The sequence below is a fragment of the Salmo salar genome, chromosome ssa15 (assembly GCF_905237065.1).
Source record: "Salmo salar chromosome ssa15, Ssal_v3.1, whole genome shotgun sequence".
NCBI lineage: Eukaryota > Metazoa > Chordata > Actinopteri > Salmoniformes > Salmonidae > Salmo > Salmo salar.
Window position 1 is genome coordinate 39,140,732 of NC_059456.1, and position 26,542 is coordinate 39,167,273.

The 26,542-nt window shown below is 44.0% G+C and overlaps 2 protein-coding genes across 5 annotated transcripts in view; one reads left to right on the plus strand and one right to left on the minus strand.

The window, feature by feature from the left end:
• LOC106571401 (E3 ubiquitin-protein ligase TRIM9) lies at positions 1 to 25,521 on the plus strand. Of its 4 annotated transcripts, none has more exons than XM_014144449.2 (11): positions 1 to 844; positions 10,853 to 10,948; positions 12,016 to 12,138; positions 14,380 to 14,490; positions 15,528 to 15,681; positions 17,918 to 17,986; positions 18,232 to 18,392; positions 18,770 to 18,908; positions 20,692 to 20,995; positions 22,162 to 22,324; positions 22,633 to 25,521. In XM_014144449.2, exons 1-11 carry the CDS (start codon positions 89 to 91, stop codon positions 22,681 to 22,683), a joined length of 2,127 nt encoding a protein of 708 aa, XP_013999924.1. In that variant the 5' UTR covers positions 1 to 88; the 3' UTR covers positions 22,684 to 25,521. The 4 variants fall into 4 exon arrangements, with proteins under 4 accessions (XP_013999924.1, XP_013999926.1, XP_013999925.1 ...); XM_014144451.2 differs by lacking the exon at positions 22,633 to 25,521 and adding an exon at positions 21,434 to 21,510 and having other exon boundaries at positions 22,162 to 22,253; XM_014144450.2 differs by lacking the exon at positions 17,918 to 17,986.
• The window catches only part of fsaf1 (40S small subunit processome assembly factor 1), a 2,831-nt gene continuing 1,334 nt past the window's right edge, over positions 25,046 to 26,542 (minus strand). Inside the window, exons 4-7 of the mRNA XM_014144453.2 lie at positions 26,445 to 26,540; positions 26,147 to 26,233; positions 26,037 to 26,068; positions 25,046 to 25,817 (exon numbers count right to left, since the gene is read on the minus strand). Of these exons, the coding sequence (XP_013999928.1) occupies positions 25,688 to 25,817; positions 26,037 to 26,068; positions 26,147 to 26,233; positions 26,445 to 26,540 (345 nt within the window). The 3' untranslated portion in view covers positions 25,046 to 25,687. The remainder of the gene's footprint in view (positions 25,818 to 26,036; positions 26,069 to 26,146; positions 26,234 to 26,444; positions 26,541 to 26,542) is intronic.

A 26,542-nucleotide genomic window follows, 5' to 3' on the forward strand; every position in this document is an offset into this window, starting at 1 on the left:
GGGAGCTGTCAGTATCAAATAGTGCTGGTCTGTTTTCATAGATTGCTGCTCTTGCGTTCTGTGTGAGGAGCATTGTATAGAAGACGTGATGGATGAAGAATTAAAATGCCCCGTTTGCGGTTCTCTTTTCAAGGATCCTATTCTTTTACCTTGCTCGCACAATGTGTGTTTGGCGTGCGCACGAAATATCATTGTACAGACCCCAGAAGGCGAAACACCACCGCATAGCCGTGCCTCCAACTCGGACTACGATTATTTGGATATGGACAAAATGAGCATGTATAGTGAAACGGACAGCGGCTATGGATCATACACGCCGTGCCTCAAGTCTCCAAATGGGGTAAGGGTGTTTCCTCCGACTCTGGTGCACCGACACTGCTCCATAACGTGTCCTCTCTGTCACCGTAGTGTCTCTCTGGATGAGCGGGGGCTGAGGGGCTTTCCACGTAACCGGCTACTGGAGGCGATCGTGTCTCGGTATCAACAGAGCCGCTCTGCCAACGTGAAATGTCAGCTATGTGACCGCAACCCTGTCGATGCCACTGTGATGTGCGAGCAGTGTGACGTGTTTTACTGCACACCTTGCCAGCAGCGATGCCACCCTTCCCGTGGACCGCTTGCCAAACATCGATTAGTGCCACCGACCCAATCGCCAGTTGCAGGAGGACAGCAGATGCCCGCCGCCACCTTACGGAAACAGGGAACATGTGCAGACCATGACACGGTGAACTTTAGCATGTACTGCGTCAACTGCAAGACTCCAGTTTGTATGAAGTGTCTGGAGGGTGGCAAGCATGGGAGTCACGATGTAAAACCTTTAGTGGCCATGTGGAAACAGCACAAGGTAAGGATGGAGGCGGTGGGGATGCCTTGGCCATAATCCGCTGCTCTGTGCAGCATCACATCACCGATGTCATCAGTGCCATTTAAATCATACCAACAATTTACTGTAAGGGACAATTCATCCGTGGTAACCTATAGTAGGCCTAGCCAGCCAGCAACATTATAGCCTAATCACAGATGAATAAATAATTGAAGCCCACAAGTCTGACTCACTAGTGTCAGTTTACTAAACTCCAGTTTCTAGGCCAGATTTTCCCTGCCTACAGTACAGCTCTGGGTTTGTGAAAAGGTCACCAGCGCTGTGTAACATGCCCCATGGTTTTCTCAGCTCCCACTACATGGTGAAGAGGAGTAGGATGCTGTGACTCAGAGCTGGGCTCTGCTCCTCCTCCCAGGCATAACATTTCTATAGGCAGAATGTGGACTGAGAGATAGTAGAGTAGTAGCCAATAACACACACATTACATTGAGCTATTACACAGCTATCACAAATGAAATTAAAAGCCTTTATCACCCTCAGAGAAAACTGGGTCACTAATCTCACATTTTGCATGATTGGGACTGTATGCCCCACGACCTTCCTTCCCTCCATCATTTATCAAACAGCATGCATCCGTCTTCCCACTCACCCTCACTGATTATTAGGGTTGCTCTGAGTTCAGTTCACTTTTATCACACTAGCCTACTGTCCCACAAAAGGACTGTGAAAATCACATATGTGTGAAGCAGCATGTATAACTAATGAGCCCTATAAATTAAAGATGCAGAAGTGCTTAGTTCATATATTTCCTGGGGTTGAGTGAGCTCAATTATACACTAGTACATCGTCCATTTTGTGTTTTTATGGCCAACATTCTGTACTGACAAGAATGGGATGGTCAAGTGAGCTCTTCTCAGGTTGGAAGTGTGTGTGTGTGTGTGTGTGTGTGTGTGTGTGTGTGTGTGTGTGTGTGTGAGCGAACTAGAGAGAGAGAGATGGAATGGGAGTATATGTTGATGAAGAGGGGGAGGACATGAATGTATTGGTCTGCTATTGTGGCAAATTATCTCTGTACTGTTGAAGTTACACTATCACTCTTCACGCCTCTTCTTGAATGAGTCCACTGCACCAGACAGCTCCCCATGTCACTGCATGTCACTAAAATGCACATTTCCATTTGAGTAATTTAGCATATGCTGTTATGCAGAGCAACATACTATAGTGAGTGCATACATTTTCATACTGGTCCCCCATGGGAATTGAACCCACAGCCTTGGCGTTGCAAGCACCATGCTCTACCAACTGAGCCCAAATGTAAACGAGACCAAATGTATGAATGAGTCCACTACACCAGGCAGCCCTTCATGTCACTGTCACTAGGATGTAATTCTGTTGTGACATAGGGGACTAATTCACATCTATTACTCACATTCTCACCCACAGCTCCAGATCCACCCTCAGGCTCTGACGTGCTTTATCATTTGTCCTCTAGGAGCTGACAGAAAACTCAATTGAACAGACTCAACCACCAGTCTGTTCGTTAGGGTAGGAAGGCCTGGAGATTGCAGTGTTGATAGGAGAGAGAGAGAAAGGCTGCTCGTCCAAGGTTTCTTTTATGACCACAGATGGATTGTGGCATGTGGCCCAGAGGCAATTGTCATCCTCCATGTTGCAGAGATCCAGAGTGCTGATAATGGAGAGGCATGTGTGTGCTGACCGTCTGTGGACTGTGGAGAACATAATCAGCACTGAAAGCCCAACTACACACACACACACACACACACACACACACACACACACACACACACACACACACACACACACACACACACACACACACACACACACACACACACACACACACACACACACACACACACACACGGTCTCTTATTCCCAGTGGACGTGTATTGTATTGCACTTGGCTTGCTAGTGGGAATAACAATAAACCCCCATTAGTTTTTGTTGGACCTTCAGTTGTCAATCTTATCTTTCTATATGGGGATGCTTTTACAAACATGATTTGAAAGTAATGTAAAGAAGGACATCGTTATGTTTATGTTATTTACAGTATGTCAAATGAAACAACAGAACACAAGGGACTGCCTTAGGGTATCAATTATATTTTTCTCTCCTTTTACAGTGCCACTGTGAGTTATTGAAAATAATTATTGCCAGGAATACATCATGAATATGTATTTACTAGCGGATAAACCACAGATGAGGGATTGGATGGTAAGTCACAGTGGTGTAGTTTCCTGTGAATGTCCTGTGGGCAGCCAAGCAGAAGCACCCAAAGTCAGTGTCTATTTAAAGCCCCCCCCCCCCACACACACACACACACACTCTACACACTGGTCCCAAACTCTGTACCTGGATGCACAAGTCCAAGGCATTGCTCACTAGGCACCAGCAGACATGCGCAATCGGTCCCTGCCAAGTCCAGAAGGGCAGCTCGCCGATTGTTACAACCAACTTTGTTTTGTCCTGAATTCCCAAATACTGCACATTATAAATGGCCACAAAGACTCATTTAGGAGATTAGAGAAACCATGGTTCCTCTTTGTAGATACAGATGATACTGTAGCTGAAGACAGCTTGCTATGCTACCTCAGGCATACAGAAAAAGGGAGCCCCTCTCCCAGACCCAGCAATGGCGTTGGCTCCAGAATGTGGATAATGTAAAGTACAGTATCTCCCATCCCATTGAATATGTGTGCTGTGCCTTACTCTAGCTGCATAGTTCCTGATACACTAGACTTTGTAAATGCTGTGATGAATAAACGTTTGGTGATGGGGGAGCTAGGGATGAAAGGATGAGTGCGTATACTTTATGTGTGCAACTACTGTAACCAAAGGCATAGGAGCAGGAGAATTTTTGAGCTATTTTTAGAGGAGAGAATGAGTGCTTGGGCAAGACCTTTGTGAAGTGTGTGGACATGAGATTGTAGTGCTGTGCGCAAATACTGCAAGTGTTACCATGGCTACACAGTGGCAAGTTACCAGAATGTTGGAAAAAAATTGGGATTAATATATCCTAACTTTGTAAGTGTATGTTACAGGTTTTACAATATGTGTAATATCTCAAATAGCAGGAATAATTGATGATCAATGCTTTTCAATGTATTTAGCTACACAGCTGAAAAGCTGACTGTCCCATAGTATGAAAAAATAAATAATTAATTATTCCTTGCAAGTGTAATTTGTACTGGGTTTTATGTAATGGACATTGTCCATATTCTGCATGTTCATACATATATTAATGTAGCAAATCCTATCAATATTTGATATCTTGTTAAGGCGCTTCCTTTTAAGTATATAACATAACGTTATTACTATAACTACTGTTCACTGAAGGAGGGAAATGAGGTAAAAAAAATACTATGGGGAGTTGCACTCTTGCAACTTCTGTTGAAGGATCTACAATCACAACTGACAAGGCCAATGAAATCCACACCTCGCTGGAAGTCCGGCTTTCCACAGGTGATAAGCGTGAGGCTCGAATTCATTCCTTCAATTTAATACCGCTCTTCACCGAGCCCAGAAACAGACGGTGTGGGTCCAAACATGTGTTGTACCTCCTTCAGGGAACAGTAGTTATAGTCATAACGTTACATTCCCTTTGTCAGTCAACTTCGGTAGAACATACTATGGGGAAATATAATCGCAACCCAAGCTGACCCCAACAGATACTAAATGAAACGGCCCATGGCAGACCACCCAGACCTGACCCCGCCAAATGCGGCAGTCTGGGTATTGCGCACACGGCACACTGCCTGGTGAATTTCCCCTGTCCCAGCCATAAGCACACTGTGTGCTATACTGGGAGCAGTGAGATCCAAGCGATAAAACCTCACAAAAGTGTGTGGTGATGCCCAACTTCCGCAGCACAAATATCTCCTATAGTCAACCCTTTAAACAACGTTCAAGATGCTGCCAGAGCCCTGATGGAGTGGGCGTGTACACCTTTATGTAACCCTTGCTTCTTGCTGGTATATGCCAGGGAGATCCAGAAAATTCAGTGGGAGAGACGCTGCATAGAGAGCGCCCTGCCGCGAGCTGGATTAGCAAAACAGACAAAAAGTTGGTCACATAAGCGGATATCCCGGTTCCGTTCAATGTACGTGCATAAAGCTCACACCGGACACAGGGCTTGTAACCTCTGTTGCTCTTCAGAAGCAAAAAGGGAAATAGCTCAAAAGCTAAAGTCCTGTAGGACATAGCCATGACTTTCAGAGCGAAAGACGCATTTGGACGCAACGCCAACTTAGAGTCGCCCGAGGCGAACTGAGTACAGGAAGGGTGTACGGATAACGCATGGAGGTCCCCAACACGTTTAGTCAAAGCCATGAGCATGGAGGTTTTGTAGAAGAGGATTTTCAGATCCACCAAGTCCCATGTGGGCACAATAGGTTTAGAGACCGGTCTTTAGAGACCAGTTCTCTCTTTCAGGAACCGCACCACCAGGGGGTGAGCTCCCGGTGAGGTTCCGTCAATTCCCACATGACACGCTGAGACAGCGCCCATGTATACTTTTAAAGTGGAGAATGCTTGAAAAGCTCCTGTAGGAACATAAGGATGTCCCTAAAAGAGCACTGAAAAGGAACAAGTCCTTTATCTTGGCACCAGAGCTCAAATACTTGCCACTTATACGCATTGGGGCGGCAGGTAGCCTAGTGGTTAGAGCGTTGGACTAGTAACTGGAAGGTTGCAAGATTGAAACCCCGAGCTGACAAGAAAAAAATCTGTCGTTCTGCCCCTGAACAAGACAGTTAACCCACTGTTCCTAGGCCGTCATTGAAAATAAGAATTTGTTCTTAACTGACTTGCTTAGTTAAATAAAGGTTATATTTTAATAAAAAAAATAAACAATTACAGTCCTTTTGTGGAGGGCGCCCTTGCAGACTGAATGGTAGCAGTAACATTCTGAGGTAATTCTCTAGCCATCAAATTGGCCCTCTTAGGGGCTAGGGCCATAGGAACCAAATCTCTGGCCTCGCTTGCCAAACCTGTGCCTTGGACAACTGGTCCCTGTGCTACGGGAGATTCCACGGGTCCCCACCTAAAAGGTGAATGTCTCTGCGAACCAAGGCTGCCTGGGCCACTGGGGAGCCACAAGAATCAATGGTAAGCACTCCTGGTGCACCCACTCCAACGTGGGGTGAATCAGAACCACTGCTGGAAACGTGTAAAGGAGGTTCCGAGGCCACTGGTGCGTCAGACTGTCCGTTCCCAATGGGGCACTCGGGTCCTTCATCGAGAAAAATGTTGAAAATGTCCCATACCTGGGAGAGAGGGTCCCACCTAGATAAAAGATCTGCACCTGAGTAAAAGCAACTGGGGACATGCGTCACCCAAAGCAAAAGCATGTGCACACTGCTCCCCAGCAACAGGGAGTGAGTAAAGGTTAGGTGGGAGAGAGACAGTCTCTTCCCATCTGTTGATGCACGCCACCACTGAGATATTGTCGGTTCTTACCAGCACAAGCCAGCCCAACAAAAACTGGGGGAATCGCCTGAGTGCCTGATACTCTTCGTAATTGACATGCAGTGCGCTCTGCACCAGTGTCCATACCCCCCGAATTGAGTTTCCTTCATACAGCTCATCCCACCTCCTGGGGAATGTATCTGTCGTGATCAACTTTCGGGATACAACTGAGCCTATGGGAGCCCCCTGACAATAGCTGAGGGTCCCACCACTGGGCCATGTTGAGTTGCGTCCAGGTGAGTGGCTAGCGCTCAGCACTGGAAGGGCCATATCAACAATAGTCCCACGGAAACGACTTCCATCACAAAATCCATCATCCCCAGTAGGCATAGGCACAGGCGAAAATTCACTGTGTGGCCCAGCCGGTATTTGGCTAAGCAGAGTCGAAACCCGGACACCCTCCGTGGGGATAGAAAGGCGTGATACGCGAGTGAGTCTAGCTCTAGACCCAGAAATGGAATGCGCTGAGATGGAGTCAGACAGCTCTTTTTCTGGTTTCTTATGAAGCCTAGAGACTGAATACGGACAGTAGCATGGATGTGTGTAACACTGCTTGCCCCCTCAACTCCGCCGCCACCAGCCAATTGCTGTGATAGCTGGTTGCTTGTGAGCATCCTGAGTTTGTAGACTCTGAGGTGCTTGCTGAGGGCATGTCGGTCTACAATAGGACCCAAAGTCCTATCCCTTTTTGTATCCATGAATACTGGCTGTACGGACATAGGACCCACTCGGATTGCCTGCTTCTGGAGATGGGAGGATCTTTCCTCCCTCAAAACGGGCGCTGAGGCCTCGGGAACAGTCGATGTGATGACGTTGCAGAAGCGTGGGGGACGCACAACATATTGTAACCTGTACCCTGATGTCACTGTTCGCATGACCCAGGGCGACACTGCACATGCGCGCCATTGGTCAACACAACCGTATGTCTGAACATGGAGAAGGAACACATTTCATCAAACCCACATACGGGAGACAACATTTTTAACACCAGTGAACAGTGGAACTCGGTTGACGTACCCCGATTGGCCGTGCCACTTGGGTACTGTTGTCACAACGAGCCTCACTTGGTTTAGGCAGTAAGATGCATTTCGGTGACCGGCTGGTACCCAGCGGTGGACTGCACGCATTAAAAATAGATCCAGGGGAAAAAAACAGTATCATGAAGGTTAGCAAAGTCATAGGCACCGGTGACAAAGTGCCTTGTAACCTAGCTGGGAATGGGACAGCTCTGAAAAACAGACCCCTTCTGTTGTGACAGACGGGTTTGATTCGTAATTGAATCTAATTCCCAGACAGCTTGGTCGTGTCCAAACCTGCTTGCTCCCTCGACTCCGCTACCAACAACTAATCACCTACAGAGACCATAACCTGTATCACTAGACACCTCATAGAGACTAGTGAGCTACAGGCAGGAATCAACAATGAATCCCAGTAATGAGCCACCTATGGGGAGGGGCGCTCCCATGAGGACAGTGACCCAACTTGTCACTGTCATCCTGGGGAGATTGATATACCCTTTGAACCCTGTGAACACCGTGGAACGTGGGTAACGGAGGTGGCAGCATTAAACATGAACAAGCTTCCAACATACGTTGTGCTTCCGTGAGTTTTTATTTTATTTTAACCTTTATTTAACTAGGTAAGTCGGTAAAGAACAAATTCTTATTTACAATGACGGTCTTCCCCGGCCAAACCCTAACTCGGACGACATTGGGCCTACCAATCACGGCCGGTTGTGATACAGCCTGGAATTTAACCAGGGTCTGTAGTGACGACCCTCTAGCACCATGATGCAGTGCCTTAGACCGCTGCGCCACTCGGGAAACCAAAAGACTGTGCTTCCATGAGACTGTTTGCCAAGCGTGTGGGCACTATTGTCACAGTAATGTTTTTGCGGAGGGGCGCACTGGTCATGGCCCCTTGCTCCAGGGGTCACCCCAGCCAAGTGCTCACGGGGCTACTTTTTCATTGGAGGTGCACGCAAAACCGGTTTCCTTCACTTCCTCAAAATCCAGGACCTGAAAATAGGAATGGGGTTGCCATAACGCTTGGGAAAGCTAGTAAATTTGAATCTCCGGAAGTTAAGCATGCTTGCCGACTTTAGTCAGGAGGCTTTTTAGCATAAGCTAGGCTAGCTAGCGTCTTTGACCGCAGCGCGGTCCGTTTAGAATAACCAAGCAATTTAACGCTACATACTGTATACTAAACAAGAGCGCTAACCCAGCAACACCACTGTGGCGAGGCAGGAATAGTTAGTAATAGCTAGCTCGCCTCAGAGAGTTAGCCAACCTGGCTAGCTCGCTATGCAGGGCTCATTTAGCTAGTCCGGTCTCGAAAATCCACGTAGGACCGTATCACTGAGGTGGGACCTGACCCTTCATCAACAAGTCTGGGAAGAGAAGCAAGCAATGCTTGAACCGAGGCAGACACAGGTGGCAGGGGGTACACACCGAACCTGGCTGCCCTCTCTTTATCGAGTAGCCTCCCGTAACTGGCATCAGAGTGCACAAGAGCCGGGTTGGGTGCAGGCAGACGACATTTTCTCCCACTACCCAATCCATCTCTGCTTCCTGTATTTCGGTCCAAGCCGAGGTACTGGCTTTCGGGAAAGGAAAGTCGCCATCAGTAATTCCAAGCTTCCTCAAGAATGATACGTGTCTTTCCAGGGAGTTTGTACACAGTACGTGGCAATGCGCACACAAACTGTGTGCATTCTCTGTGATGCTGTACTGAGCTGGCTGTGCTGTGCAGCACTGTGCTGTACTGGCTGTCGTGGACATGTTGTTGAGCGTTAGTCGGTGGTGGAGCAGCAGTGTGCCATACGGCCAGAGGATTTGTGTGAGGCTGAGCCGGGGAGGGAGATTGGTTCTGCTCTCATCCAGATGTGGAGTGCTAATGACACAGCTGCTGAGCAAGGGAGAAAGGGGAGGAGGTGGAGACAAAAAGAGAGGGGAAACAAAAAGGGAGATGGAGGCGATAAGAATCTAAGCTATTCCTCCAGGAGTGTCCCTAAAGACCCATTTGAAATCATGGTCAACACCGCAGATGAGCGCTGCAGCTTTGCATCGTCTTACCCAGATCCCCAAACACTGGGCTGGAAATGAATAGCTATGCTCCTCCGCTGTTGAAAGCCTCTGCTCTTAAATGTCATGCATATTACTTAAGAGCTCTCTCTCTAATGGCATTACTGGGTCTCTTCATTGCATTCATTGCATCAGATAATAAGAGAGGAAGGATGCTGCTGACAGGAAAAAGGATGCCTCTCCCCCCTTTTTTTCTGGAGGAAATACATTACGATTAAGGGTACATTTGTAAAATGATTAATTGGATTCCTCTTTGAAGAATAGAGCCTCACCTTTCATCTTATGACCCGTATTACTCATTACTTCACAACAGGTGTTTTTTCCTGCCATAGCTCACCTGTCATCCTTAGTGACAGTGAAGGGGTTATGTAGGTCGTCTACCACTGATGCTGTAATCCATCTCTACAAATGAGATCGCTGCCACTTCTGAGCCACATGAGGACAATATCCAGAACTTAATTATAACTGGATCTTACAATGGGGGCTCATGACAAGACTGATAAAACCTTGAAGATATGGCTCCCTTGATCATTTCTTCATGTTGAGCAGTAGCATCCTTCCTTACCATATTGAATCCAACTCTCCCATACAACACTGTCAGGATAAACAAGCACAACCCAGTGAAAGGACATTAATTGGTGTTGTGCAGGAAGTTGCCGTGTGGCAGGCTCTCTCCCCATAGGAGGGCCCCCGGACCCCTCCCCCTGACCCCTGGAGGTCACAGTATAGAGAGAAAGGGCTTAGCAGACATACACTGGCCTGGCAATGCCCCCTTGTCTTGTCCTATCTGTCTGGGGCTGTGACTCGGGCCCTGGTGAAAAGAAACAGCAAAGAGGAGGGGAATCACTCATCCCCTTGTTAGTGGTGCGGACAGACAGCTTGTTTTGCCAGATGGCTTGATTTGCGGCCCTCTTGAACCTACGCACATAGCCCACAGGCCCAGCCCCAGAGAAGCCCTACAGAGAGGCCCAGAGGAAGAGGAGCAGGTGGGAGGAGCAGGTGGGAGGAGCAGGAGGGAGTTTTGGTTCCTGGCCAGATTGATCACAGCAGGGTTGGTTTACACCATGATTACCCATCACTCATGGGCCATGAGCCTCAGCACAGTGCAGATCTGGTGAAAGATAGAGTAATAAGTGATTATAGGACTACAAGGTGAGGGCTTGACTTCTACACATGGCTTTGTGGCACTCGTTTGAATCTCCTTAATTCTTATGACTCAAGAGGTCATGTGGGTGGGTTTGAGTGCAGTGTTTATTAGTTGTTTGCATCATCGCTGGTACTGTACTGAATATTTCGTCACTGGTACTGCCCCAGGCTTTAATCTTAACATGTTAGAGAAGTGACATGGAGAGTTATTGCTCAGAAGTGGCTGCATTCTCAAACTCATTCAATTGAAATGTCTGCATAGATTGTGTTTTTATTTATTTTGGATGATTAATTGTGTGTTTTTGATTCACAGTGTCAACTGTCCCAAGCTTTGAATGGTGTGTCGGATAAAGCCAAGGATGCCAAGGAATTTCTGGTGCAGTTGAAGAACATGCTTCAGCAGATACAGGTAACATTGTGTCTTGCAGATCCAATTGAAATATCCACATTTATTGAAATAGAATACAATTGTTATTTCTGTCTTATATCAATTTAACCTGTATTCCCCGTAAACGACTTACCTGTAGTCAGCTTTGTAGATCAAGGGTATACAGATGCTCAACAAATACTTAAAAGAAATAAGAAATAAGCTCCAGATTCATACAATGTCACTTTCTGGAATCTTTTTATTATGCAGGAAACTTGTGGGGATTATAAAAGGTTTTTATTTATTTTTAGACTGGCACTACATATAATGCACTTCTTGTCGCTCAGCGGGTACAAAGGTATCTGTTTGTGACCACGCTCACAGCTGAAGCAGGAGAGGGCTGCTGTGCCACTCTAATCAGCACGGCAACACTGTCCACAGGGACTGCCCCAGACAATTACAGCTTTTATACTGCACTTACATGTCTTATCAGTCGCAGCAATGCTGTGTATTGTCAAAGACCCCCCCTTGTTTTTACACTGCTGCTACTCGCCGTTTATTATCTATGCATAGTCACTTCACCCCTACCTACATGTACAAATTACCTCAACTAACCTGTACCCTGCACACTGACTCAATACCGGTACCACCTGTATATAGCCTTGTTATTGTTACTTTTTATTTAGTAAATATTTTCTTAACTCTATTTCTTGAACTGCATTGTTGGTTAAGGGCTTGTAAGGAAGCATTTCATGGTAGGATCTACACCTGTTTGGTGCATGTGGCATGTATTTGGTGCATGTGACAAATACAATTTGATTTGATTTATTAAGACTCTTGTTCTCTGTTTGAGAGGATTCTATTTGAGTAAAATCCCAGCTCTGCTCATCCTTGAACTGAGTGCAAAGTGTTTCTAGATTAGAATTCACTATCTCAGGCCTCATCTACTCTCACATAAATGATTGATATAAAGTGTCGATGATGGAAGATTTAACAGGAATCAGTGTGGTGTCAGAATATGCAGTCCGGTGGTGTCCTTGCCCTGTGTCTCGCCCTAGCGCCCTGTACCTTCCTGTTCTGTCATTAAGCGATGTGTGTGTCCCTGGCAGGAGAACGGGGTGGAGTTCGAGGCCTGCCTGGTGGCTCAGTGTGACGCCCTTATTGAGGCTCTGACGCGGCAGAAAGCCAAGCTCCTCACCAAGGTTACCAAAGAGAGGGAGTACAAGCTCAAGGTGGGTCAGTGGGTCTGATCTGATGGACGCTTCAACAGCTTGATGGGTGGGAACGTCATGTTGACTGCAGTCTCACACACCAGACCAAGCTCGGATTGTACTGTGCACAATTAGCCTGGGGACCAGGTTATGTTGGCTGTAATGTACAGACGGCATTATTCAGTTCGGTGAATGGTTTATGGTTTATTGATAACAATAATCACAGTACTCTCTCTGCATCAAATATGTTAACATGACTTTGCACACTTAAAAAATATGATCAATAGATAACTGTTATTCATAATACAACTCTGAGTAGTGATAGACTCAGCTGTCAGCTCTCTCTAGACACAAAGGGCATCCAGGGTTGTGCACTTGTTTTGGCCTAGGTCGAGGTGCATCTGGACTTAGGTCTCTCTCCTCCCCCTGTCCTCTCCTTCTGAAGCCCCAGCGGAGGGGTGGGCCTTGGCCTGCAGGCTGGCTGGCGTTAAGCTCTCAGTGGGTCACATGGATCCATGCCCAGGCTCAACGTGCCCGGCTGGAGGATTGGGGCTTCAGAGGACAGCTGTTGTGTTTATCAGGGCTGGAGCTGAAGAGCAGCTAGGACTGCTACAGCATCACACAGCAGAAAAAAACGGTCTCTTCATTTCACTTTGATTAAGGCCGTCACACTAATGTGCCCTTTTCAGAAGATTACAAAATAAGAGTTTTATGGACTTTAGTTCATGGCCATATGGTAAAGTCAGTAACTGGACTGTAAATAGCAGTTGTTGGGCTTTTCCCAAACTACTGTCGTGACAGCATTTGGTGTCCATTACATTTGATCTCCTACAGTATGGTGGAGATAGATGGTTGGTGATTAGCGGTAAGCTACTTTATATCAGCTTCAAGACAATGATCCCTGACTGAAAATATTTCAGCTATCACGCAGCTGTTTCTATCATCAAAAGCACAAATATCTTATTTTTTGTCATGTAATCCCAACATCAGGGCATTTGTTTCCCCCTGTTCAATCGTCAAGTGTTGTGTTAGTTTGTGTCGGTGAACGTCATTTTCTACTCTAATTCATTTCTTCCGAGCCAGTAGTCTGTCGGCGGCGTTTTTATCAGTGGCCTCTTTCGCCACACTACACATTCCCAGGGAGAGAGTCATTTCATGTGATTCGTGACAGTCTAGTCCAGGCATAATCCATAGAGCGCTGGATTGTTATTGTTTTAATGTTGCGTGATGTGAGGATTATACAGTCAATTCAGTCTGAGTTGTTACAGTTATTTACCTTACTGCCCGTTCATTATCATTGGATAGATATGACAGTTCCTGACTGTCCTCTGGTGAGTTTATATTTGTGATATTTTATTCAATCTAACCTTTAGGAATGCAAATTTTATGCTTATTTTATTCAATTAAGATCCAGTTGAATAGTTTATGAGCATTTAATTAATTATGGGCTTATTGCCTGAATGTGTCAGTGACTTAATAAAATTATTTATTGGATAAGTTTGGAATTCTAAGGCTTCATTTGATAATAGAGTGATTAACTGCTTTGAAATTAATCTACCTTTTATGACCTTTTTATTTATAATCTGATAATCATATTTTTTTCCTGAAAATGCAAAGATGAGTTGAACACATGAGCAGGTATAAGTGGTCTACCCAAACAATGGCTCATAAAATGGTGACAGTCCACTGAATTTCAATTAGCTGTGAATGAATGGCTTTGACACTCACCCAAATCCCTTTTCCCCAGTGCTCTGTGGAGAGGAGGAAGCACACAGAGTCAAACATGTGGTTTCCATATGTTTGATGTGTTTGATACCGCTCCATTTATTCCATTCCAGCCGTTACAATGAGCCTGCCCTCCTATAGCTCCTCCCACCAGCCTCCTCTGATGTGCACGTGTATTTTTGGAATTTTATTCAGATCCCCATTAGCTGTTGCTGAAGCAGCAGCTACTCTTCCTGGGGTCCACAAGTGTGTGTGCGTGTGTGTGTGCGTGTGAAATGCCTGCCCAGTGTTAATATGACATTAAAGGGTGCCTGTCTATATCCTTCTGGCTTCTCATGTGGCTCAGTTGGTAGAGCATGGTGTTTGCAACGCCAGGGTTGTGGGTTCGATTCCCACGGGGGGCCAGTACAAAAAAAAAAATAAGGGAAGAAAAAATGAAATGTATACATTCACTACTGTAAGTCGCTCTGGATAAGAGCGTCTGCTAAAAAAAATATTATAATAATAATTATAATAATTGTGTTGTGTTGTGTTCAGGTGGTGCGTGACCAGATCACTCACTGCACCATTAAGCTACGTCAGACTACAGGCATGATGGAGTACTGTCTGGAGGTGATCAAAGAGAATGACCCCAGCGGCTTCCTGCAGGTACAGTAGTGAAGTATGGAAGGATAGATGAATGGGTCAGGAGCTCTGCTAGTAGAAGGTTATGGATGAGGCTATCCTTGCTGCCTGCCGGTCTGCCTCTCACGCAGAGAAAACTTCCCTCAGATGTCCCTGTCTCCTACTGGGCTCTAAATGCTAAGACCAAATAGAGGAGACCTTTGAAAGAACCGCTTATATCTTTTACTATACTAATAAATATAGATTGAGTACATATGATAAGCTTGTAGAAAGATTTGGATACATGTTTTTGTTGTTGGCAAAGTGTGGATGAAGATATTCATACTTAATAGGTCTTTCCAAACCATTTCTCATTGGCTTGCACTAATAAAGATTAACCTGATACTGAACGTTGGTATGTGACACCCTCATCAAGGTGACTTGTCATATTTAGTTCCCCACACCATTAGCCGGAAGCCATTTTTTCTCCTGGTCTTTTGATAGGAGCGGTTTGAATCAGATAAAATAGAGTGGAAAGACTATCTTCTGGGAATCGATGCTTATCTCCTCCCTTCAAATGTGTATGAAGTATTGATTGTACAGTTTCTTATACCCCTTGGAACAAAATCTGTGCTCTGTACATAAAAGCTTGTATAAATTCTTACAAAAGCTCTGCAGGTAGAATGAAAGCTGGTACCCTACAGCAGTGGTTCCCAAGCAGGTGTACTAGAACCCCAGGGGGTACTCGGCCCATCCACAGGGGGTACTTGAGAAGACTCCTGAGAACATTGGGCTACTGGTAAAATGCACATGAGGGGGTCCTTCAGGGGTACTTCAGGCAGAGCCAAATTCAGGTGTTGGTGTAGTAACTGAAAAAGATTGGGAACCACTGCCCTACAGGGCTATTCCTAAATGCAGCACATTTCCTGCTGGCATTTTTCCAGAAGCATAAAGCCTCAGAGAAATCATAAAAAGCCAACCATATTGCACTCTGTAATAGTATATTTACTATGTAGATTAATGTTTTAGGGGAGTTGTATCTGCTTTGATGCTGATCCCTCCTGCTGTGTGTCTCTGTGTAGATCTCCGATGCGCTGATCAAACGTGTGACATCGTCTCAGGACCAGTGGGTCAAAGGGGCTCTGGAGCCCAAGGTGGGCCCTGAGTTTGACCTGACCCTGAACACCGATCCCCTGCTGCAGACCATAATACAGCTGGACTTTGTCCAGAGCAAAGGTACCCAATCTGTGTAACGTTTTAATCCGTTTTATAAGTCATATTCATATACTTGCTACTGTTTGTATAGTCTGAGTCTATTCATCCACATTTAATATATTGTTACATTGGTAAGGACAGTTTGAAATTTACTGGTGGGGGGGGGGCTGGTCCAACTCAAGTTGTCATGAAAAAAAAATGCACCCCCTCCCCAAAGTTTTCACATGACCCTCCCCTTGTACTGTAAAATAAATTGAACACCCTCCCCCCTCATAGAATTAACTCAAAATAATGTTTAAGACCACAAATAACAATAACTGTAGCAACCATGTGTTTATAAATGTGGGTATCGACTTTGCCACTTCAGCATGGTTTTGTGGAACAGTCGATGCCACGCAGGGATACGGGCCAGAAGGTTGAGGGTTCGCCAACCACCACAGACGAGCTCCCTCTCCCTGTCTGTTTCATTACACAACAATCAGAGCCTGGTGCAGACAATGATCAGCTAGGGGGAAATCTGATTTCCAACATTTTGATGCCATATTTATAATTATATAAAATATATGCAACAAATTTCAGGTTTCTGTGCCAATGCACCACACAACCAATAAGCAAAGCATACAGACTTCGGGCGCTTCAATATCATGGTTTCCATTTTCAACACCACAATAAATAGACTATGTCAATCTCGACGAACAGAAAATACACCCCTCCCTATCTTGTAGGCTTACCCTGTATTAAAGGCTTGGCTTGGCAACCGCTGAATGCCATTAAACATTTTGGTGTTTTGTAACAGATGTCTCTTTCCATTCATCAATTGGCTGCTGCAGTTTGGATTGATTGAGCGATAGATTTTGTCAGTTAAAAAAAAAAACATATATACTGTACACAAAGATATTTCTAAAGTGACCAGGGTTTCACAATAAAGTCGGCAACTTATTTCCATTGTAGTCCCCTATTTGTTTACATAAATACTATGCAATTACATAAATACAGACTCTCTCTCTGAGAGAGCATATAGCATATGCAAAACTTTATAGCCTATTTTTTTGAGGGGGGTTTAGGCTACTTTCCTAAAAGAAAATCATTGTCCACCTCACGGTTCAGCTGTCAGAGATTTTAGTGCAAAATGTATCAGGGTATTGCGTGCCCACTGTATTATATTCATATTTAAATAAATAAGCTTAGGCCTAACCCCAGAGAGAGACTGATGCCAGTGCTACGACACCGATGTGATTTCTTTATGTTAGATGGCTACTGCGTCTGCTATACAGATACAGATATAGACCTACAAAAGGAGGGTAATTAGTAAAAAGTGTATCCTTAAATGTTGTATAAAGATAAGCATTATATTGTTAGATTATAGGAGTAGCTCTGGTAGGGCTGAAACAGTCTTCTTCACCTCAAGTTCAGCTGTCGGAGTCAGTTGGAGAGCTTAACAGCCACACCATACTAAACCTTCACAAATGTTTCTAAACTTTATTAGGGTAATATCAAAATGAAGTCAAGCCATTCTTTATAGGGAAAATACGAGCAGAAGAGTGAATGTAAACCAGGGACTAAAGGCACTACCCTCCCCTATGCCCCCCAAAAAACACACAACCCCCCCCAAAGCAAAAAATAAAAGTTTGATACCCCTCCCCTCCAGTGAATTTCAATCTGTCCCTTAGATTTCAGTGGACTCATCTTTTAAGTGTGCCTGACTGTACTATGTTTTTGTATGGCTGTTCATCAGTCTCTTGTGATATGCATAATCTGTACTCATTCTGTGCTTAATTGTTTGGTGAAGTGGTAGAAACGTTTTTGCAAAACTGACCAGAAAGGTGTCCATGTTTTACAATCCAAATGCTTGGCTGATGTAACCAAGTTCAATATTCTGAGTATACTATGTGTCCACAGCTATTTTGCCATTAGTCTATTTAACCATGCAACCAAATATTATGCTTGAGTAAATCTGAGGAAGATTTGTAGTGTATATCCCCTGGCAATGTCCTAGAATACCAGGATCTATTTTTTTTATAAACAAATATGTATTTCAGTTCGCTTCAACACTTAATGAAGCAGACAAGATTTTCCCATACCCAGTTGCCAACTCAGTCTGGCCCAAATAAAACGTAATGTAAAACAAATGGGATTTTGAACCCATGGGGAGTTGAACCAGCATTCTTTTGAGAAAGCACTGCAGTTGATCAGTTCCACTATGTTGCAAAATAACTCAAGCATCACACATGAACAAATGTCCAATATCGTGTTTCAGATATTCAGGAGACTCCATTATTGAAACAAATGCATGCAGGTGGACTGAAAGACACGGAGAGCTCAGGAGGTATTTCAGAGCTGCTATATGATCATCCAAATCCAAGTTGTCCCCTTTTCCTCCTTGAGACCTGCCAGCCCACACCAGGCTACCACGTTAAGGGGCATAGAGTGGTCCGACAGTGCTCTCCTCCCATGCATGTTTTACCCTTTACACTCTTCCCTTTTAAAAACAACCCCTATCACCGCTACTTATCCATGCAGTGATAGATGTTAACTCCTCTGTGGTGTTCCTGCCATCCGTTTCTATTCCAGTGGAGTCTGCCACGGTGCCCCCGGCCCCCCTGCTGCAGCTAGAGAAGTGCTGCACCCGCAACAACAGTGCCACCCTGGCCTGGAGGGTCAGTGTGTCCCCTAGCAACCCCATCGAAGGCTACGTCCTGGAGCTGGACGACGGCAATGGGGGTCAATACAGGGTCAGATAATCCTTCATATATTAGAGATGGTGTGTGTCGTCATGTCTGACGCTCCGTGTAGTCTGACACTAGGATGGAGCACTTCACGCTCTGTTGTTTTAAAAGTAGATTTAGTCAAAGAATTGAAAACTTTAATCAAAGAAAGTTGATGCTCATTATGCAATGCAAGGAATCTATGGGAAATATTTTATTTAGCCAAGATTATTTCAATATGTGTACTACAGTTCCACTGTAATTATATGTGGAGTAAACTTCACCTATAGACAGCAGTTGTCACCTCTATGGAGTCTTTTATTATTCATAGTGCTTATGCTGGAGTCAGAGCTCTAACTAACGCCAGATGGTCCTGTGCTGTACTGTATATCTGCGTGTCCTAGGAGGTGTATGTAGGGAAGGAGACCGTGTGTACCGTGGACGGCCTCCACTTCAACAGTTCCTACAACGCCAGAGTCAAGGCCTACAACTCCACCGGGGTGGGGCCCTATAGCAAAACTGTGGTGCTGAAGACATCTGACGGTGGGTGTTCTTTCTGTCTTCTCTCTCTGTGGACCTAACTGTAGACATGAAAGGGATGGAAGGGAAGACCCCTCTCTGACTGGGGACCAGGGGACGGCATGCTTAATTAGTACCTGGGGTACAGTATGATACTCTGTATTCAGCGCTGCTGAGCCAAGCTAGTCCTCTGGGACATCCAGGCCTGCTGTTTGCCGGCAGAGTCTCTCCGTTCCATCAACCAGCAACACTCTTGTTTGTGTCCTTAACGGCAATGGCATCCCGACCCCACTTTAATGGAAGGCGACTCTGAGGAATGGCAACTGCTCTGCATCTGACCGTAAGGCGCTACAGAGGGTAGTGTGTACGGCCCAGTACATCACTGGGGTCAAGCTTCCTGCCATCCAGGACCTATATAATAGGAGGTGTCAGAGGAAAGCCCATAAAATTGTGAGAGACTCCAGTCACCCAGGTCATAGGCTGTTTTTTCTGCTACTGCACAGCAAGCGGTACCAGAGAGCCAAGTCAAGGATCGAAAGGCTCCTTAACAGCTTCTAACCCCAAGCCATAAGACTGCTGAACAATTAATCAAATGGCCACCCAGACTATTTACATTGTTTTGTACACTGCTTGTTTATTATCTAAGCATAGTCACTTCACCCCTACCTACATGTACAAATTACCTCAACTAACCTGTACCCCCGCACACTGACTCAATACCGGTACCCCCTGTATATAGCCTTGTAATTGTCCTTTTATTGTGTTACTTTTTATTATTTTTTACTTTAGATTATTTGGTAAATATTTTCTTAACTCTTCTTGAACTGCACTGTTGGTTAAGGGTTGTAAGTACGCATTTCACAGTAAGGTCTACACTTGTTGTATTCGGCACATGTGACAAATAAAGTTTGATTTGACTTGTGCAATCTGTTACTGTCCTGGCTGGGTGTGGTGGTGCTAGCCGGCTCTGAGTCCCCAGAATCCTCCTGGTTTATCTGCCCAAAGCTGAGAGCAGTAAACACCAGGCAGCGCCATGCCAGAACCGGAGCTGAAGGAGCTCCACTAAAGAGGTGTCCAGTCCTGATATAGTGCTGGCAGACAGTGGAAGTGGTCTTGCAGTTTACCAAAGCATGACAGCGAGCGCGTGCCAGACTGTGATTACTCTAGCCTGTCAGTTCTGGAGGGAAGACAGAGAGAGAGAGAGAGAGAGCAGAGGGAGAGAGAATAGGCTGTCGATGCCATTGATTGAGTGTAAGGCTGGGATTTGGAGGCAAAACATGGCAATGTGCTGACGGCTGACAGAGCGGTGAGACAGGGAGAGAGTTTAGACTTAGAGTGCAGGCGGCTCCAGCTATGGCTCTGCCAATTGCAATAACAATGGATCTCTGCATGTGTAGGCCTTAGTGAGTGCCTGTCGTGTGCCAGATAACTGTTTATTCCAACATAGCAGTGTCTCTCTGAGGAATGGGGCTAATTAAAGCAATACATTGCAATGATTTGATATAGCAGTGCCTTATGGGCAAAGTGCTGCGGAATGAGAATTAATCCAGTGCTTGACATTTAAATGAGAACATCAAGTTGAATGTTTCATTGTGGAGCTTTGTGAATATTTCATGTGTCATCTCACGGTAAGCAGCCCACCATAGGGTCCTAGCTGATCGTGCTGTTCTATAATAGCATCATGTTTCATTCTTTCCTGCTCTCCATCCTCCACTATGGTTCACTCAGGCAGCCATGGCCTAGAGACCTGGAAATGCTCTCGTTTCTCTCTGACTCATCCTACTGCTCTACTTTGTCTCTCCTGCAGTGGCCTGGTTCACCTTCGACCCTGCCTCGGCTCACAGGGACATTGTGTTGACCAATGAGAACCAGACGGTGAGCTGCAACAGCTATGATGACCGTGTGGTGCTGGGGACTGCCGCCTTCTCCAAGGGGGTACATTACTGGGAGCTCATTGTGGATCGCTATGACAACCACCCGGACCCGGCGTTCGGGGTGGCGAGGATCAACACGATGAAGGACATGATGCTGGGGAAGGATGATAAGGCCTGGGCCATGTACGTGGACAACAACCGCAGCTGGTTCATGCACAACAACTCCCACACCAACAGGTAGGTGGGACATCTCTCAGGGGTGGAAGGCTGACTCCTGCTCCTCCACAGCTTCCGAGTTTAGAAATAATCATCATCCTCATTGTGTGTCATACTGTCAGAAATAGCCCACTTACGCACGTACAATATTGGCAAGCAGTTAGTTGTAAATGGAAGAGATAATTTGTAGGGCAATGATCTTATTATTTTGTGATAATCCAATTTTACTTAATCTTATACCGTATACTTACTGAGTAGCATAGAGTAATGAAATACATAGATTCAAATTCCACAGGCTTAGCAATCTACCTCCAGGGACAAGAATACACAAAGCACAATCCTCCTTCCCCCTTAATGAACAATAATGCAGTAGTAGTTACCATTTTCAGTAACTGATTCAAAAGTTTCCCTCTGATCATCTTCGTGTTTGTTCACCTTCATTATTTCTCTTCCTGTCAGCTGTCACGTTGGAGCCTATCACCCACAATGACTCACTCATTTCCCCCATTAAAGTGCCAGGTATACATGAATGTCAGGTAATCATCAAAGGCAGATTTTTGCTTGCAATCCTGCTTGTTTGTTTCTTTCGCCTAGTGGATTTCTCTGGAAATCCACTAGGAAGTCCTGTAGCTTTGTGACATAGTTGTTTGACAACGGTGATGCTTTCACACTTACACCATTTTGTTGTTTGACCTGCTCACTCTCAAAAAACAAAAATCTTCTGGCTTTTTGGGTGAGTTGACTGGATTGAGTTGAACTATTTACATACAGCTTTGCATTGCCAAAGTATTTAAGATGTTTGGATACTGATGTATTTATCTGACTTTGTGCCATTGGAATGGAGAAAGCTACACACCTTGAAGGAGAAGCTCGAGAGGCGGTTTTCATATATTTGTTGAACCACAAGTAATCTGGATTTACTGTACATCAATTCACACACAGCCTACATACAAAACACACATTATTTTGCAATTAGGTCAAATCTAATGTTTTGAAAAGAGGAAACGATTAACTGCTGAAAGCCATTTGCTGCAAACTGTGTTTGGAATCATTGGCAACCCTCTGAGATCCCATACCACTCTCAAAGGGCCTGTTTGATCTGTTTTGATATGGTCCATTAGGCCTAGACTCTGTGTGTGTGTGTGTGTGTGTGTGTGTGTGTGTGTGTGTGTGTGTGTGTTCTGCAGGGCCGAGGGGGGCATCAGCAAGGGTGCCACTGTGGGCATCCTGCTGGACCTGAACAAGCACACTGTAACGTTCTTTATCAACAAACAGCAGCATGGCCCCGTGGCCTTCGAGAACCTGGAGGGAGTCTTCATGCCGGCTGTCAGCATCAACAGGAATGTCCAGGTGAGCAGTCAGACAGAGTTGCTTAGATGGGAAAACTCTGGAGAACATCGTTTTTTTGTAAAAATGTGGGTAGTTTTGTCTCGAAATTCAAGGATTATGGGCTTAATTTAGAAATGAAAGGCATCTCCAAATTAGGGATATGTGAAACTGCATAGGTTATGCACATATTTTTATTCAATTCTCACGTACCAGCAAATATACTTTATGTTGAGTTAGTAAGCTCTGTGGCTCCTGAAAGTCAAATCCTGGATCTCGAGTCAGCAGCTTAGTCGGTCATGATCTCATTTTGTAATGTTTGTCCTTCACAGGTTACCCTACTAACAGGAATGGAGGTGCCAAAGAATTTTAAGCAGCAGTAGCCTCCTAAGGTGTCCTGGCACAGTTCCACCAATGTCAAAATATACTCCTCCTGCTCCATCTCCATCTGTTCTTGCTACTACAGCATATCTTATGCTGTTTAATGCCTACGATCAAATATCACCCTTGGAGGGAGTCTTATATACGAGGGACTTTTGTATATAAAATATTCTGTTGTTTTTGGAATTTTCCAAGTCCTAATTGCATCTCAAGCCGTACAATCAGATTCTGTGTTTACAGTCAAAATGCCACAGGGTGCTTTAATGAAGTACATCACTAGAACGAAATCCCATATGAGGGTAGAGTCATGAGATGTCCTACAGTACAATTTCTCTACTTCTCTTCTCTCAGGTTCCTTCATAGAGACTTTGTATACTCCAATTTCTTTATAGGAAATCACTGGTTGGGTTAAATGCGGAAGACACATTTCAGTTGAATAGATTTCAGTTGAATGCATTCAGTTGTACAACTGACTAGGTATCCCCCTTTCCCTTCCCTTCTCACTCAAAAGTTGAGAATAATAGAGCTTTTCTTAGACACATTATTGGTGAAATACTGTCTTTGCAACTTTACAAAGCCTTTCCATACCAGAATTGGAATAAATTCAACTTGAAATCTGCTCAATTGAAAATGACCTATGGGGATTTTATACACTATACATTTCATTTAATGAAGATCTGTGTAAAGGACAAATCAGAGGACAAACTGTACCTACAATTCTGTCACTAGATGACAAATCTTGGTTCAAAGTGAAGCCAAACCACTGTGACATTGAGATGTAACATTGCCATGTATATTTTGTCAAACTATTTAAAATACAAATATGTATCTTTTTTCAAACGATTTACTGTTTATGCATTGGGTTTTACTACACTATTGAAATATGTATTAAGAAGGTGTATGCTCATGTGAATAAACAAGTATTGTTAAAGGTATTGTAAAGCAGTTAGAAATATTGTATTGACAGACCACTAGAGGGTCAAGATAGCATGTAAGGAAATTGTAAATACGACTAATGTGTCCTAAGCATGCATTCCAAGCAAACTAGTTTACTTAACTCCATCTGTACATAGTAAAACTATTCCTAAAACAGTGATATGCAGAAGCCTTTCAAACTACCTAGTACAGTACAATACATTTGCCCCTAGAGTTTGAAGTCAAAATTACAGCATCACATTAATTTCCCCATAAAAAATTTAAAAAAAAAAAAGTGTTTAACCATTTATGTGACAATTTAATATCTTATGGGGCTCAAGCATATGTCAATGTCAGATGACAAAATTAATTTAGAGGGTTAAGCAGTGGGTTTGTGATTTGTCCGAGGGAGCCTTAATAGAATTGTAGATACTAGGCAGGCTTATTATCCCACATTTACATTTGACCATGTCCTCATAAAGTTCACATACTGGTATATCATTAATCATGATTAGATGCAGTTAGGAGTTGATTTGTATATTCTGTAATTCAAATTTTTTGAACATTTTGATCTCCGACTGCTACTAATAGTGTTGCTTCAAAGTGATGTGCCCTTAATCCAAAATGGTAATAGGTTTTTGGATTAAGAATAATAAAGCTATTGTTATTAGAATACAAATTATGCTCAGAGTCTGTGTTGAAGCATGGTGGTACACCATTGGTGAAAATGATTTGTACTGTTCTTGTATCCTCGCTTTGTAAAAACACCAAATATAGTCATGCATTTATGAATGGTCTTAAAATCTAACTTTGGGCTTATTTAGCTGTGTTTAATGTTCTCTGAACAGAGCCAATGCCTTGTACATTAAACATGTTGCTATGATGTAGAGCAGACTGTCTGATTATAGAACTACAGTATGTCCAAAGCTAAAATGTGGATGTGACCATTCCCAGGCTAAATGATATTGGCTAAAGCCATTTTGTATAGACAAGCCAATGCATCAGGTTGCAGCATGTACAGTTGGTTATTGAGTGTCTCCAAGTGAATGTTGTCAATGAGAGAATCATCCCTGTTATGAAGATATTCTTATAAAACTCAATAAGTCCTTGTGTTGGCAACTACAGTATAGTGAAGTGTCATGTACCCAAAAGGGATGACTGCAGAGGCCTACAAACAAAATTGGGTCCATGTAGCCTCTCAACAATCACTATGGAAATGGTGTTCACAAACATACAGACCATAATATCAAAGGAACCTTTGTAGTAAATTCACATAGTAGCTTATCGTCTCTAAATATTGTAGTGTTTGGCATGCATTTACCAGCCTGCTTCTCAATGTGAACACCCCACCCCCCCAAAAAAGAAAATGGTGCTAGAAACAACACAACTGTCAGATTACAATTGGGTTTGAATCTTAGACTCTGCCTCAAGAGACTGACAGTAGACACATTTAAGTCATATATTTATTTATAAATGTATAATACATTTCAGAGATTTATTTTGCCCACGTTTACTGTCCCCACCCTCAGTATACCATGTGGGGAAGGTTGTTGCAGTGTCTGGGGGGCATCTCTCTTCTAAACACAGGCATGCAACTCATGCCCTGGGGTCATGGCTAGTGTCCTCTCACTGCCACACTACCAGAGAACTAGGCAGGGTGCACCACCAAACCTCATAGGGAATGTCCACTGGTCCATTAGGACACTGGCATCCGTGTCCAGAGTGTGTTCACAAAAAGCTGTGCTTTATTTTATAGAATTCTGTTACGTATGTTCTTTAGTTCTCATACGATGTAAACGTTTTGTACTTTAAGTAGTTTGTGTATGAAATTTGTTGTACTTGGCATTGTTTTCATATTATTCAGCTTAAAAGAAGAAAATGCTGTCTTTCCTTTATATAATGAATAAACTGTGATGGAATATGAATGTGCTCTTCATATCTTTTCTGTAATCTTTCTGGGGTTATGGTAATTGTGGCTTGGACATCAATTGTCCATTACGGCATCTTCATGTGAAAAGTCTCTTAACTCCCAAAAATGCAACTCTTAATAATTGTTTTCACTTCATCACTTTTGTGGCATTTATTTTAAACTTATTTTTTTTTGATGGAGGCTTTTATTTTCTGGATTTCTTTGGTGCTCAGGACCAGCATTCCATTTTTAAAGCGTCCCACCTGGCCTGTTGGAGCTTTACTGGACTTTACTGACTTCCTCTTCTCATCCCTAGTAAATGGTACAGCATGAAAAATTCAGTGAACACAGAGTATGAAACATGGAGATTTAACACTTAAGGGATGCAGAAATTCATAATAAGTGGAGGCATGGAGCAAACATATACTACATAACAGTTACTGACAGTGGTTCATACCTATTCAATTGTGGCAAAATGTCCACATATTTGGAAATCTATTTAAAAACTAAACTTAGATTAACATCACTAACCTTGGTTTAGTCGTCTTCTTTTTCTTTAAGTCCTAGAATGGAAAAGAATTGGTATACAAATTCAGAACTGAGATGACGTCAAGGGGAAATTAAGGGGATATTCAATTTACCGTATGAATCTCTTCCTTTGTCTTTTGCTTCTTGTCCTTAACCCTTTGCTGCAACACTTTGTAGTTTACATACTCCTTCTTAGGGGGCTGTGATAAAAAAAAATTAAGTTTGTCAGACTATTTACTCTGCTTCATCATAACCAACTCCCACTTTACACAACTTTGTCCGAGGATCATGTTTGTAGATTACGAGGGAGGGAAATTATATGGTAAACTCTGTTGGTGTGCAAATAGCAGGAGAGATGACACTTTCTGGAATGTGCATAAAATATGTTTACTTTATGCAACCACAGTTTACCCTTGCTCCAAGCATGATGGCTCGCTCCTGTTCAAAAACCCTCTGCTGCACTTTCTGGTATCCAGTGATTCCAAATCTATGAACTTCTAACCGAGCCT